Here is a 16,493-nt window from a genome sequence, read left to right as displayed (position 1 = left end):
AAATGGGCCCTTATTCATTTTGATGTATAAATTAACCTGAACAAACACCAAACAAGGCTGAAACCGAGCTACCAAGAAGAGCCCACAACACAAAAAACAAAACCTTCACCCTATAAATATACAACATTCATTCTAAATTTAGTGTAACTTAAGAGGGTCAAGCGAAAAAAACCATTTTATGGTGTTCCATTTTATGGTGTTTTAGGCTTTCAGATCAAGATTCAAATGCTATTTGTTGTTATGGATTTCAGTAATTAAGTTAGTTTTTTTCATCAGTTTATTGTGAAAACCATAATAGTTAAGATATTGGAATTATAGAATATTATTATGTAGATTTATTTTACAGCATCCAAAATTTGAAACAACCAAATCCATTAGTAGTATAATGGAAGGATTTATTTATTTATTTATTTTTGTTTTTCGTAAATTAAATTGAGAAAACAGTTTGAATGAATGAGAGCAGGTAGAGCCAAAAAAAAAAGGATCGCCTTTTCAATCGGTAATGGTCAATTGATAGACAATGCGGCAAAGCATGGTAAATGTTATACCCTGATTGTCTCCTGGATACCGGTCGGATCCTGTAAATTTCGAGAAGTCGCCTTCACAAAAGAAATTGGCATTCTTGGCGGCTAGCAACCCTGTCTTAACACCAATGTTGTTCCTAGATTGCAGGGCTTTGCTCGTATCCGCAAGTTTTCCGATTGCATCTTTGTAGTACTTAATGCAATTTACCATGGCCTTCTCAACGCCGCGCGTAGATCGATATACTCCTTGGTTAAGCAGGTTTGTGTATTGGTCACTTATTTGGGTTGCTGTAGATGTTGTATTCTTTAGTATAATTGCGGCTACGTCTTCAAAACTAGTAGCCGAATTACTTGTCGGATCCGATTGAAGAGTATCTTTGCACAATTCCTTGAACGTGACTTCATCACAAACTGCTAAGATCGCATTTTGAGCAAGAATTTGGGTTGGGAAGAGACTTACAAGCAGCACAAGGAAGACCTTTGAGCAAGAAATGGTGTTCATCTTTGCTTTTTTGTAGAGGATTTTATCGTGTTATTGAGTTAAGAAATACATATTCAAGTGTATATATAGAGTAGAGGGATTAGATTATGACCACACAATTACTTTATTTAATAGAGTTTATTTGTGGTTCTTTTGAACAATATGAGCCTGCATGTACCATTCACTCACTCCCATGTTTTTCAACAGAAACATTTTCAACTCCACTTGTATTAATTACTATTTTTTTTAAGAAAAAAAAAATTTGGTCAAACATGCTAAAAATAATATTGAAGCATTTTTCAAAGGACCAACTAAAAAAAAAATGATATTGACCTCTTCATGCGTCGTTTTTTTTCTAGATAAAGACATTTTAGGAGCCCAACACAGTTTTAGAGAACACAGCTGGGATTTGTCAAAATTGTCTTATTGCATGCAGCTTGTCGGAGACTAATCTCATTTGGTTTTTGAACTTTTGCTCTCTATACGAACCACCATGATGTCGGCCGGCGGGGTTCCGATCCCTCTTCCTCCACAATCGGCAAAAATGGGAAGGCCTATTTCCTAGGATAGGAAAATTATGATCGGGATATCGAATCTAAAGTTATCAAACTTGGGCGTGTCTTTTGTCTAAATGTAATGGGCTTTTTTTTTTTCTTTTTATTTATTGTTAATTTAATAATTTAGTGGTAGATAAATTATATGTTAAATAAAGTATTTTCACCCGAATCAACATTTTTTTTTTACGCTCCATAATTCTTCTTCCTTAGCTGGGCTCTAGCAAAATAGCAGAGCATGTACAAGTATTAATAGAATAGCAAAGACGTGTTTTTCAAAGTATCTACATCTAACTTCTCAAACTAAAAATTAACTTTTGCTCTTTTATTTAAATATTATTTTTGAAGGATTTTCTTTTATTCTTGCAAGGAGAGAGAAGGTCAAACTTGTGAGGAGAATAAATTTAAACTTTTAATATATATATATATATATATATATATATATATATATATATATATATTAGTATTTTGACTTTCCAAATTATAGATTTTTCCAAAATAAAGAGCAGAATAAAAATAGAAATGATAAAAATTATTATTCATCTCATTTTTCATCTATTTTCGTATAATGAGCAGGTGAATTTACTATTAAATTTGTGTGAAAGTTATATGAGTCCACAAATTTAAGATCTATTAAATATAGTTAAAAAATAATGAAGAAGATAATGTGATTTATCTCGAGAGTTGGCTAAGAGGAGGAAAGAAATTTGTTAAAATTTAAAATAAAATGAAAAATATAAAAGAGAAAAATCAGTTTGATTTGTTGCTATGTCAAAGTCGATTGGTTGGATGGATCAAATCTCCAAATCGGTCTTGGGCTTAATAAGAGAAAAATCAAACTTGAGGTGGAGGCACATTGTCCAATCAAATCACATGGGTTGACTAGACTCATAAGAGTGCTGAACTTCTAAGAGCATGTCCAGCAATGCCTAGCAGTTTAATTACTCAAAATACCATTATTTTAGATTAGTTACTATTTTTTTACATTTAACTCTAGCATGCTATGTCTTTAAGAGATAGTTCAATCGATTGGAGATTACGCCTTATTAAACGAAGATCACTAGTTTGAATTTTTCATTTTCCCCACTCTTATGTGGACATGTCAAAAAAAAAAAAAAAAAAAAAAAACTCCAATATACTATTTATCTTACAATGCCTATTTGATTTAAATATTGTTTTTAATCTATTTTTTATTATTATTTTTTTCACTCCTCTCTCTCTCTACAGCCATGGCTGAGACCGTTGCGGAGATGCCCATTGACCCAGTCCCTACAAGGAGGCCAAGGAACACGAGGAAGGCACTGAAGGAGAAAAACCCATCAGCCAATGACCCGGTTCCGCCGCCAGATGACCACCCAGAAAAGGAGAACCACGAGAGCCTCCCGCAGCCACGGTCTTCGCCCAAGAAAGGCAAAGCAGCAGCCTCCAAGAAACAGCCAAAGCAAAAGCAATAATCTTTTGAGCAAGACTTGAAGGCCAAGGATGAGATGCTCTCCATCTCGATCTCCCACTCTCGGGTCTCTCTCCCTGTTTCTCCCTCTCTTCTTTTTTCTCCTTCCCTTCTCTTTCACTCTCGTTCTCACAGATGCGCGCAGTAGCAGAGAGATGGGTTGGAGAAATGGACTAGAAATGGGTAAAAGCAGAAATGGGTTTGGAATTGAGACGAATTTGGGTTGATTTTGATTCTTGATCTTGGATGGGTTGGAATGAAGAGAGCTCGGCGAAGAAGGGAGCGTTGGGGGGGGGGGGGGGGGGGAAGAACGGGAGAAAGAGAGAGAGAGATAGAAAAGAGAGAGGGAAACGATTAAAAAAATAGAAAGAAAGAGAAAATATGATTGAATAATAATAACAGCTGCTACAGTAAGCTTTCAAATACGAAAACTTACTGTAGCAGCTTCAAGGAAAAATGCTACTTTACCGTGTGTGCTGGAGGGACAAAACTTCTACATTTAACTAAAGAGTATCTTACAGTATTTGTAGAAGATGCTCCAAAAACGCAGCGGAGAAGGTGACTAACGATGAGAGAGACAGTGGCTGCGTTTTTTTGAGGGTCGGAGATAAATTATCAAAGACCATAAATAAAGTCTCGTAAAGAGATTAGAGAGTCCAAAGAAAAAACTACAGAGAGAAAATGAGTTCTCTCAATAGAGAGAAACTCATAAAAGGGAAAAAAAAAGAGCAGTAAGGAGGAGGAGGAAAAACCAGATGTTCCCTCCTCCGGTGGCTTTTTTGGCTGTTGGCTTTCTCGTTCTCTTTAATATGCTTGCTTCAATGCTTTACCACATGCAATCATCCTTGCTTATTAATTACTTATCAGTTATATAGCTTTCTTTTTTCTTATATTTTGAATAAAATAATATGTATATTGTCCTAATACTCATGTAAATTCATATCTTACTGCTTGAAACACGAAAAGAAGAAAGGGTAATTTTTAGGCTATTCTCTTTGAACTTACAGTCAAATTTTAATATTTCTTCAAAATTTTAAAAAAGTTACAATTACTCTCTCAAATTATTAGCCCTTTTCATTTAGTCCTTCTGTTAGAGTTTTGTGTTAAACTAAAGATGTATGTGACCCTAAATGACAATAATATTCCTTTGTTAAATTATTTATTCATTTTGATATATAAATTAACGAGAACAAACACCAAACAAGGTTGAAACTAAGCTACCAAGGAGAGGCCGCAACACAAAAAAACAAAACTATCACCCTATAAATATACACAACATTCATTATAAATTTGGTGTAACTTAAGAGGGTCAAGTGAAAGAAACCATTTTATGGTGTTTTAGGCTTTCAGATAAGATTTAAATGCTATTTGTTGTTATGGATTACACTAAGTTTTTTTCATCAGTTTATTGTGAAAACCATAATAGTTAAGATACTGGAATTATAGAATATTATTATGTAGATTTATTTGACAGCAAACAAACACAATTTGTAAATTTATTACAATTTACTTACTACAAATCCATTAGTATAGTAGTATAATGGAATTGTAAATTAAATTGAGAAAACAATTTGAATGAATGAGAGCAGGTAGAACAAAAAAAAAAAAAAAAAAGGAGGATAGCTAGCCTAGCTATCGCCGTTTCAATTGATAGTGGACAAGTCTATGACAATGTGGCAAAGCTCGTTATACGTGTCACCCTGATCGCCTAATGGAGACTTGCCGGTTCTTCCATATTCCTCGAAGTCTTTGTCACATGAGCGACTAGCACCCATGGCAGCCAACATACTTGTCTTAACATCATTGTACTTCCTAGATGCCAGGGCTTTGCTCGAGTCCGCAAGTTTTTCGATTGCATCGTGGTAGTAAATTCTGCAATGTTTCAGGGAAACCATATCGCCGCCCGACCATCGCGATGATCCTTCTTGGATCAGTTTTGTGAGTAGGTCACTTATTTGGGTTGCTGTAGATGTTGCATTCTTTAGTATAATTGTGGCTACGTCTTCAAAACTAGTAGCCGACCCACTCGCCGAGTCCGATTGAAGAGTTATTATGCACAATGTTGTATACAGAGTCTGATCACAAACTGCTAAGATCGCATTTTGAGCAAGAATTTGGGTTGGGAAGAGAGTTACAAGCAGCACAAGGAAGACCTTTGAGCGAGAAATGGTGTTCATCTTTGCTTTTTTGTAGAGGATTTTATCTTGTTATTCAGCTAAGAAATACATTAAGTGTATATAAAGAGTAAATGGATTAGACTATGACAACACAATCACTTTGATTAACAGAGTCTATTTGTGGTTCTTTTGAACGATATGAGCCTACATGTACACCATTCACTCACTCCCATGTTTCTAGCAGAAACATTTTCAACTCCACTCATATTAATTACTTTTTTTTATTATTTATTTATTTTTTAAAATTTGGTCAAACATGCTAAAAATAATATTGAAGCATTTTTCAAAAGTCCAACTAATTAAAATGATATTGACCTCTTCATGCGTCGTTTTTTTCTAGATAAAGACATTTTAGGAGCCCAACAAAGTTTTAGAGAGCACAGCTGGGATATGTCAAAATTGTCTTATTGTATGCGGCTTGCCGGAGACTAATTTCATTCGGTTTTTGAATTTTTGATCTCTATACGAACCACCACGATGTCGACCAGCGGGGTTCCAATCCCCCTTCCTCCACAACCGGCAAAAATGGGAAGGCCCATTTCCTAGGGTAGGAAAATTATGATTGGGATATCGAATCTAAAGTTATAGAACTTGGGCACGTCTTTTGTCTAAATGTAATGGGCTTTTTTTTTTCTTTTCTTTTTTTTTTCTTTTTTTTATTATTAATTAAATAATTTAGTGGTGGATCAATTGTATGTTAAATAAAGTATTTTCACCTGAATCAACACTTTTTTCTTTTTTTTTTTAATTTATGCTCCATAATTCTTACTTAGCTGGGCTTGGGCAAATTAAATAGCAGAGCATGTACAAGTATTAGTAGAATAGCAAAGACGTGTTTTTCGTCATTAATACGTTTGTTACACTTTTTTTTTTTATTAAGTATCTACATCCAACTTCTCAAACTAAAAATTAACTTTTGCTCTTTTATTTAAATATTATTTTTAAAGATTTTCTTTTATTCTTGCAAGGAGCGAGAAGGTCAAAAAAAAAAAAAGAAGATACATTTTAGTATTTTGACTTTTCAAATTATTGATTTTTCCAAAATAAAGAGTAGAATAAAAATTATTATCCATCTCATCTTTTATCCATTTTTGTATAATGAATATGTGAATCTACTATTAAATTTGTATAAAACTCATAAGAATCCACAAATCCAATAACAGATCTATTAAATTTACAAAAGAAATATAGTTAAAAAATAATTAAGAAGATAATGAGTAGCATATTTGGAATAAAATTTCTCTCAAGAACTGGCTAAGAAGAGGGAAGACATTTGTTAAAATTTAAAATAAAATGAAAAATGTAAAAGAGAAAAATCAGTTGATTAGTTGATGTGTCAAAGTTGACTGGTTGGATGGATTAAATCTCCAAATCGGTGCTGGTCTAATTAATAAGAGAAAAATTTATAAGGTGAAGCAATCAAACTTGAGGTGGAGGCACATTGTCCAATCAAATCACATGGGTCGACAAGACTCATAAGAGTGCTGGATTTCAAGACCCTTCTGGCCTCCAAAATAGGATTTCCAGATTACAGCATCAACCCAAGAGTTGGCATGGGCCAGTGAGCGGATCCCTTCGGGGCTTTGGTTGGCAATAAGCCTGGGATACAATTGGAGAATGCCTCTCTTAAAACGTATCAGTTGTATAGCTTTCTTTTTTGTTATATTTTGAATAAAATAATAGGCATAATATTGGCCTAATACTCATCTACATTCATATTAAATTCATATCTTACTGCTTGAAACACAAAAAGAAGAAAACATTTTTTCCTAATTTTTAGGCTACGTACCCTCTTTAAACTTACCGTCAAATTATAATTTGTCTTCAAAATTTTAAAAAAGTTACAATTGCTCTCTCAAATTATTAGCCCCTTTCATTTAGTCCTTATGTTAGAGTTTTGTGTTAAACCACATAGAAAAGATGTAACCCAAAATGACAATAATATTCCCTTGTTGAATTATTTATTCATTTTGATGTATACATTAACCTAAACAAACACCGTACAAGGCTGAAAGCCTGAAACTGAGCTACTAAGGAGAGACTACAATGTACACAACAAACAAAACCATCACCCTATAAATATACACAACATTCATTATAAGTTTGATGTGACTTAAGAGGGTCGAGTGAGCGAAACCATTTTATGGTGTTTTAGGCTTTCAGATCAAGATTTAAAGGCTATTTATTGTTATGGATTTCAGTAATTAAGTTTATTGTGAAACCCTAAAAGTTAAAGATATTGGAATTATAAAATATTATTATGTAGATTTATTTTACAGCATCCAAAATTTGAAACAAACACAATTTGTAAATCTATTACAATTTACTTGCTACGTACAATTAAATCCATTAGTAGTATAATGGAATTGTAAATTAAATTGAGAAAACAGTTTGAATGAATGAGTTCATTTGCGAGTGGTCAATTGCAAGACAATTCTGCAAAGCACGATATATGTGTCACCCTGATAGCCTAATGGAGGATTGCTGTTTTTTCCAAATTTCTTGAAGTCTTGGTCACATTTGCCAACAGCAGTCATGGCAACCAAGATCGAATTCTTAACATCCGCATACCTCTTTGATTGCAGGGCTTTTTTCGAATCCGCAAGTTTTCCAATTGCATCTTTGTAGTACTTACTGCAATGTACCAGGGCAACTACATCGCCGCCCCACGACGATTGTGCTTGTTTGAGCAAGTTTATGAGTTGGTCACTTATTTGGTTTGCTGTAGATGTTGCATGCTTTAGCATAATCATGGCTACGTCGTCAAAACTAGTGGCCGATTTACTCGCCGAGTCCGAGCTAAGAGTTTTTCTGCACAATACCCTATACTCAGTGTGATCACAAACTGCAAAATTTTGAGAAAGAATTTGGCTTGGGAAGAGAGTTACAAGCAGCACAATTAGGAAGACCTTTGAGCTAGAAATGGTGTTCATCTTTGCTTTTTTGCGGAGGAATATTTTATCTTGTTATATATTGATCTAACTTCTAAGAAATACATTCAAGTGTATATAAAGAGCAGAGAGATTAGATTATGACCATACAATCACTCTGTTTAATAGAGTCTCTTTGTGGTTCAATTCTATTGGACAATATGAACTTGCATGTACTATTCACTCACTCCCCATGTTTTCAGCAGAAACATTTTCAACTCCACTTATATTAATTACTTTCTTTTTTTATTTGGTCAAACATGCTAAAAATAATATTGAAGCATTTTTCAAAATACCAACTAATTAAAATGACTCCCAATTTTTTTTTTTTTTTTTTTGTTTCCTTTTTCGATATATAGTTTGAATCCTAAAAACACTTGCATGCTGCATCCTATTACACCTTATCTCCTGTTAGCTAGCTGTAGGCATATACGCTATGGATGGCTATAGCCTATAATCATGTCTTTCCAAAATTGGCATATACTTAGTTTAAGCTCACTCAGATACCATGATGTTGTATTAGACCTTCGTTGTTACGGTAACCTTCTTTTCAATGTGTGTTTTAGGTTTAAAAGTGTGGTTTTAGGGTTGTAATTAGTGTTTAAGTAATTATAAGTTGGTTTATAGTGCAGGAAGTTAGGATGTCTAAAGAATCACCTGAGTGATAAAGGTAAGTGAATACTTATGAAATTGAGAAAAGAAAACCGGCCATTTTGAGCATGTCATGTTGATATAAACACTATCAAACTTTTTTTTTTCTTCATATTTATATTTTCAAATGTGAAGCATCATAATCCATAGTTTGGCTTCTTCAAGAGTCTTTTGGTATATATATTAAAATGTGAAAAATTTTAATATACACATCACTAAAACATGACCTGAAAATTGTTGACACTATTGTCAAGCTGTTGAAAATTTATTGTGATAATTGTGCTAGCGTGAATAGAGACCCACATTAATTATTTCCTGTTGGCCATGGGTAGATCATTACGCAAGATAAGTGCCCAGCCCAGGACAGGGATCACAGTAAAAGTGCATCTCTCTCTTTTTCTTTTTCTTTTTCTTTTTTTTCAATAAATGGGCTGAAGCACGACTAACCAAGGCCCAGTAACTAGTTGCCACTGTGGATGAAGAAATTCGGCTTCCTAAAAATTATTTGTAAAATTTGCTCTATTATGTCACAATTTTATGTAATATATCATTATCTTATAAGATTGTGACATATTATTTTTTAAAAAAATTTAAAAAGTGTAGTATTCCTCTTAAAAAAATAACATTATTAGTCAGCCTTGCACGATTGATAACCTTATTAGTCAGCCTTGCACGGCTAAATTTGTTATGTTGTTGGGTGCCCTATCAGATTTGGACAGCTAAGATTAATGTAATTGCCGGAAGCATCCAGAACATGAGATATTTTTAGGCTTAAGATTTTTTAATCAATTGCCGTGAATTGTAAGTCTTCAAATAGCGGTTTAATGGGCCGGATACCCACTTCATGTCTTAAAAACTTCATTAAAGTTAGTTCGACTACGGAAAAGTAATCACGTGACTTGTTAAAAAAATAAAAAAATTGGATTGCCTTTACTCCTACTTGAATGATTGTCAAATTTACTACATGATCATCAATATTATGAAAACTTGCCGGCAGAGAGAAAAGTTGGTGAGAGAGAGAGAGAGAGATGGAAGAATGTGGGATTGTTTTCATGATCTTGGGGGTGGGAAGAAATGCGTACCAGCCATGAAGGTGTTAAGCGGACCTGGGTATAGAGAAGAAGGATCAAAAAGTGCCATGGCAGACGAAGCCACTTCAGCGGTGCCACCACCGCCAGCTGTGGCGGCACCGGCAATAAGGTTCAGAGGTTGAATTCCGCCACCCACGAAGGAGCTCTCCCCACTTACGGAGTAGTTAGTTTCGGGGCCTGCAATAGCTCTCCCCACCCATGAAGAATTTTTTTTTTTTTTTTTTTTTTTGGTTCAGGTCTGAGGAGAAAACCACTCACTTGAGAGGGGAATGCCGTTGTTGTTGTTGTTGTTTAAAGCAGCCGAGGCCTGTGACCTTGTGACTCTTCCGACTGATGATGGGTCTCCATTGGTGAGATTGTGAATCAAGAAGGGTGGGTCACTGGAAAACTAACTTTTTTGGGCGGGATTTGACTGGAAAGATCAGGGCAAAAGGAAATAGAGGATACCAGGTCTGAGAATGGGTAGGGGGCATTTTGGGGAAGAAAGCTGCATAAGTGATCACTTACGAGTTTGTGATCACTTTTTCGTCGATTAAAGCCGTTTTGACTGACGGATAGGTTGAATTGCAAAAATTTAAAAGTTTGAGAAGTGCATTACAAAAATTGAAAAAAAAAAAAATAATCAAAAATCAAAAATCAAAAATCAAATTAAAAATCACCTCAAACTAAATTGTACGGAGTAAAGTATAATTTTTTCAAAAAAAAAAAAATTATAAATTAAAAAGATTGCTAAATTGAGGCAACCAAAACTTCTCTCTTTTGGGTAAAGTCCACTTAACCCCCTCAAACTACCACCACAATGACAATCTACCGCTCAAATTATTAATTACGACAATTTACCTCATAAACTACCAAAACAATGACAATTTACCCCCCACAAAATGACGAAATTACCCCTATAAAATTTTCAATAAGACAAAAATACCTTTAAAATTTTGAAAATAAATAAATAAATTTTAGTATTTTTATTTTTATTTTAGTAAGGGTAATTTTTTTATTTTGTTAAAATTTGGGATATATTGTCATTGTTTTGGTAGTTTTGAAGGTAAATTGTCACAATTGATAGCTTGGGGGTAAATTATCATTGGGGTGTTAGTTTGAAGGGGTTAAGTGAACTTTACCCTTTTTTTTTTTTTTTTTTTTTTTTTTGGAGAAGAAAACTTCTTTCTCTTGTTTATTGCAGAAAACCACTCAATAACTTTATTTATTTTTGGTAGAATATTTTTCATATCCCAGTATTATGGGTCGAAGAAATTAATAATCAAAAAAGAAAAGAAAATAATAGCGGAAATAAATAAACAAAATAGTAAAAGAGACACAATAATTTTATGTGGTTGGATTTTTGACCTAGATATATAGATAAAGCCATAAGGACTGCATTATGCTTTTATTCGATCATTTTACAATACAAATAGTTCATATTTATAGGGATGTGGATATAATATAAAGTGGTATGATTAATAAAATCAAATCATGTATATTTAATTCTGATTTGATTTTATCAATTACAACCAATGCTAATATATTGTAATATATATTCTCATAATATCATAATATATTCTAACATTCTCCCTCAAACTCAAGGTGAAAGGTTATGAAACCTTGAGTTTGATTTTTTTTTTTTTTTTTTTGTTCTTTTTTCTTTCTTTCTTTCTTTTCTTCTTCTTCTACAGATGGCAAAACAATACAAAAGATGGTCATTTATGGGCCAAAAAAAGGAGCCAACTTTGAGCTGAAATAAGAACCAACTGTAGATTAAAATAGGCCTGAGTTTTAAACAATAGTACAAAGGTAAATTTTTAACAATACCACAAAGGCCAAACAAAAACATGGCCAATTTTAGGTTAAAATGACCTGGGTTTTAAACTAATACTACAAAGGGCGAGCTGAAATAGGACAACTATGGGCCAAAGCATGGGCAACTTGGCCTCTTTTTATTTTTTATTTTTCGTTTTTCTTTTCTTTTCAACCGATATTCCTTCTTTTCTTTTCTTTTTTATCAAATAAAGCAACCTAACAAGCATATCCAGCACAGCACTTCACGTTTTTATTTTTTATTTTTAGTTTAACATGAACGACCATAATTTTCTACAATACCGTAAAGCATAGGCACTCAAGCAAAATCCTCTCTCATAGTCTCATGTCCCATAAATGGAGGAATATCTATCACTCTATTTTATTTTTTTATTTTTTATTTTTATTTTTTTAAAAGTTCTCACTCTATATTTCCTAGTAATCCAAATTAATATCACAAAAGGCCAAATAAATTGGGTTAACAAAAGGCTAAAAGTAGATATAGGTCAATAAATGAACAACAATAGACCGAATACTGATTGGGCCAATAGCAGGCTAAAAATAGGTATAGGTCAACAAAGAACCAATAAACCAGATAATAATTTTTTTTTTTTTTTTTTTGACATGTCCGCACAAGAGGGAGGAGGAGGATTCAATCTAGTGACCTCCACTTCATAAAGTGTAGTCCCAGCTAAGTAGCTACCTCTTGGGGACAAACCAGATAATAATTAGAACAACAAAAAATCAATAAACCAAATAATGATTAAGCTGACAAATGGCCAAGAGAAGGACAGTTTTGCCCTTTTTTTTTTTTTTTTTCCACCGATTTTTCGTCTATCTTTGTTGACTATCCATTCACCACATCACCACACAAACCAAGCATTTTTCTCTCTCTTTGCTGCTGCTAATACCTCAACAATCCCAACATTAATTTCTTACACAAAGAAATACGAAATTAATTCTGGCTATATGATACTTAAAAAATAAATTAAAAAAAATATGAATTATATAATTCAGAGCCCCCTCACATCTATCATTTTCATGGAGATCGATCTAGAAGGGCGATGATTTTGACAATTGGGGAAGGTCATAATTAATATCGGTGGGCCAATTTACACAAATTGGCTAGATTCTCTAGCTGATGCCAGAAGTAAAACAAGGGCAAGAGAACTTTGAAGTCTAGAAGGTAAGAATATAAGTCTCTTAAGAAAACTCCAATTTTATTTCATCCTTTATATTATTTTCCCTGGACAAACCTTAGAAAGAAAAGAAAAAACTATTGATATTGACTTCTTCATACATCGTTTTCTACTGGATAAAGACATTTTATGAGCCCAACACGGTTTTAGAGAATATAACTAGGATGTGTCAAAATTGTCTTATTGTATGTGGCTTGCTAAAGCCTAATCTCATTCGATTTTTGATATATGAATCACCACGGTGTCGATTAGCCAGCAGGGTTCCAATCCCTCTTCCTTCACAACCGGCAAAAATGGGAAGGCCCATTTCCTAGGGTAGGAAAATTATGTCGGGATAGTGAATCTAAAGTTATAAAACTTGGGTGCGTGTCTTTTGTCTAAATGTAATGGGCATATTTCTTTTATCTTTATATATTGTTAATTTAATAATTTAGTGCTGGATCAATTATATGTTAAATAAAATATTTCCACCCGAATCAACATTTTTTTTTGTTTTACGCTCCATAATTCTTTCTTAGCTGGGCTTGGGCAAAGTAGCCGAGCAGGCAAGTATTAGTAGAATAGCAAAGATGTGTTTTTATTCATTAATACGTTTACTACACTTTTTTTTTTTTTTTAGTTGTCAACATTTTTCGAAGTATTTACATCGACTCCTCAAGCTAAAAATTCACTTTTGCTCTTTTACTTAAATATTATTTTTTAAGGCTTTTCTTTTATTCTTGCATGGAGAGAGAAGGTCAAACTTGTGAGGAGAGAAAATTCAAACTTTAATTTTTATTTTTTTTTAAAGATTTATTGGAGAGTCAAAAAGATACATTTTAGTCTTTTTGACTTTCCAAATTATAGATTTTTCCAAAATAAAAGAAGAATAAAAAGATAAATGATAAAAATCTTTATTCATTTAATCCTTTGTCCATTTTTGTAGAATGAATATGTAAATCTACTATTGAATTTGCGTGAGCGTCCACAAATCCAATAATCAATCTATTAAATTTACAAAAAAAATATATATAGTTAAAAAAGAATGAAGAAGATAATGTGTAACATACTTGGAATAAAATTTCTCAGGAGAGTTAGCTAAGAAGAGGAAAGAAATTTGTTAAAATTTCAAATAAAATGAAAAATGTGAAAGAGAAAAATCAGTCGATGTGTCAAAGTTGATTAGTTGGATGGATTAAATCTCCAAATCGGTGCTGGGCCTAATAAGACAAAAATCTTGAGGTGAAGGCACATTGTCCAATCGAATCACATGGGTTCAAAAGTAGGGGTGTTCTGAATTTCTAAGACCCTTTTCGCCTCCAAAATAGGATTTCTGATTACAGCATCAGCCCAAGAGTTGGCTTGGGCCAGTGACCCGATCCCTTCTAGGCTTTGGATGGCTTGGATTTCCTGATGACAAGAAGCCTGGGATACAATTGGAGAATGCCTTGCTATCTTTTTTATTTTATTTATTATTATATATATTTTTTAAGAACAACTTCATTGCAAACAACATAAAATTGAAAATGCAGAATTACAGGGAAAAAGAAAGACAAGAGAAAATAAGAGAACAAACTAACCCAACAATGATCACAAACACCTCAAAGCCTTAAAGAAGATTTAGGAAGGTGGAAATCACTTGGGAATACAGCTTTTGATGGCCGCAGCCCATTATCATGGATAAAACCATTGGAAAGTACAAAGACCCCTATAAACTTAGATCTAATCTGACTTCTAAAGAAGACAAACAAACAACTTAGATCTAATCTGTCTTCCAAGGAAATTGAAAAAACTAAGAAGAGCAAGAACAGTGGAAAGGGGATCTCCATCACAGACAAAGAGTCTAAAGCCCAAATAGTTTGGGATAACAAATGAACAACAAAAAAACACGGAACTAACTCAGAAAACAGCAGCTTTGGAGGAGGGCAAGGTGAAGGAGAGCCTTGCGAGGATGTTGTCCGACATGTGAGAGTTACATTTCGGCATGTTAGATCCACATGCAAGCGCGTGAGGTCCACGCTCTAGCGCATGGATGTCGAGGGGAGGTGCGAATGGTGGGGCCGGGCAGCTAGGACACCAGTGATGGTGGTGCTGTGGTGCGTTGCATGTTGGAATTGGCGGATAAATGAAGATCCAATTTTGAAAAAACACATCTTCAAAAATCATAGATCTAGCCGAGAAACGCAGTGAAGAAGGTGACTAGCGAGGAGGGAGACGATGGCTACGTTTTTTGGAGGGTCGGGGATCAATCATCAAAGACGATAGATAAAGCCTCGTAAAGAGACTAGAGGATTTTGAAAAAAAAACTCTAGAGTGATAATGAGTTCTCTCAAAAGAGAGAAACTCAGAAAAGGGAAAAGAAAAGAGCAGTAAGGAGGAGGAGAAGAGAAACCAGATTTGATTTTCCCTCCTCCTCCGGTGGCTTTTTTGGCTGTTGGGTTTGTCTGTCTTTTTTTTCTTTCTTTTTTTTTCTTTTTAGGAGAGAGAAGAGAGTACTTTTCAATATGCTTGCTTCAATGCTTTAGCACATGCAATCATCCTCGCTTATCACTTATCAGTTATATGGCTTTCTTTTTTCTTATATTTTGAATAAAATAACAGGTATATTGGCCTAATACTCATGTCAATTCATATTGAATTCATACCATACTGCTTGAAACACAAAAAGAAGAAAAGGGTAATTTTTAGTAATTTTTCTTCAAAATTTTTAAAAAGTTACAATTACTCTCTCAAATTATTAGCCCTTTTCATTTAGTCCTTCAGTTAGAGTTTTGTGTTAAACCAGATAGAAAAGATGTATGTGACCCAAAATGACAATAATATTCCATTGCTAAATTATTTAGGGTGCGTTTGGGAGTGCGTATTTTTAAAAATAATCTGTGATTTTAAACGAAATCACAATTTTAGGGTGTTTGCAATTGCAATTTTAAAAACGCAAATTTTAAAATCGCAAAAAAATCTGCGATTTCCATAAGCTGATTAGATGGTGCTTATTTGAAAAAGTGCGAATTTAAAACAAAATCACGATTTCTATTAAAAAGATATTTGGCGCAATAGTTATTTTTTATTGAACGGGAATGAAAAAAATACCAAGAATATCCCCTAAAATATATTAAAACCCTTCTTTTCTATTTTTTTTTTCTTCATCCTCTTTGTCTTGTTCATCCTTTCTCTGCCCTGTAACAGTGTGCGTCGCTGTTGTCCATCTCTCCGCCCCTCTACCAGGTAATAATCTCACCTTAATATTTTCTTTCTCTCCATATAACTCTTTTGCTTTTGTAAAACTTTTCACTGTTTGGTGTTCAGTGTTATTTTATGTGGTTTGTATGATTACTGTACTTTTTTATATATGCGTTTATGTTCTTCGACCATTTCTACAGAGTAAAGTTGTGATTTTATTTTTTTTCAAAATTTTATTTTGATTACCATGCATGCATAGTGATCTGCAATCCATCATAGTATGCAGCGATAGATCACTGTACACGCACAGTAATGTGATAGTGCGTGTACAGTAACTGCGTGAGGCTTTTTCTTTAAAAAAAATACACTATACAGTGACCAAGATGATGATTTTTCTCAGGTCACTGTGCATTGCATAGTGATGTGCACAATGGTTTTTTATGGCTTCTCTTTTCTTTTTTTTTTCTTTTTTTTTTTTTAAAG

At 33.6% G+C, this 16,493-nt stretch overlaps 3 protein-coding genes across 3 annotated transcripts; all 3 read right to left on the bottom strand.

Moving 5' to 3' along the window:
* Nucleotides 1–492: 492 nt before the first annotated feature.
* On the bottom strand, nt 493–1,026 carry LOC132182179 (uncharacterized). The gene has a single exon (XM_059595368.2). It carries the CDS (start codon nt 1,024–1,026, stop codon nt 493–495), a length of 534 nt encoding a protein of 177 aa, XP_059451351.2.
* A 3,626-nt stretch (nt 1,027–4,652) lies between these two features.
* Nucleotides 4,653–5,186, bottom strand: LOC148586016 (uncharacterized). Its single transcript, XM_088516865.1, has one exon. It carries the CDS (start codon nt 5,184–5,186, stop codon nt 4,653–4,655), a length of 534 nt encoding a protein of 177 aa, XP_088372991.1.
* Nucleotides 5,187–7,591: 2,405 nt separating this feature from the next.
* Nucleotides 7,592–8,119, bottom strand: LOC132182174 (uncharacterized). The gene has a single exon (XM_059595364.2). It carries the CDS (start codon nt 8,117–8,119, stop codon nt 7,592–7,594), a length of 528 nt encoding a protein of 175 aa, XP_059451347.2.
* Nucleotides 8,120–16,493: the final 8,374 nt, after the last annotated feature.

Source organism: Corylus avellana, chromosome 5, assembly GCF_965113065.1.
Source record: "Corylus avellana chromosome 5, dhCorAvel1.hap1.2, whole genome shotgun sequence".
Lineage (NCBI taxonomy): Eukaryota > Viridiplantae > Streptophyta > Magnoliopsida > Fagales > Betulaceae > Corylus > Corylus avellana.
This window is presented reverse-complemented; position numbering and strand designations above follow the sequence as displayed.

What these genes read in the sequence shown, in the direction of transcription:
- LOC132182179 (XM_059595368.2), bottom strand. Translation starts at nt 1,026, where the DNA reads ATGAACACCATTTCTTGCTCAAAGGTCTTCCTTGTGCTGCTTGTAAGT.
- LOC148586016 (XM_088516865.1), bottom strand. Translation starts at nt 5,186, where the DNA reads ATGAACACCATTTCTCGCTCAAAGGTCTTCCTTGTGCTGCTTGTAACT.
- LOC132182174 (XM_059595364.2), bottom strand. Translation starts at nt 8,119, where the DNA reads ATGAACACCATTTCTAGCTCAAAGGTCTTCCTAATTGTGCTGCTTGTA.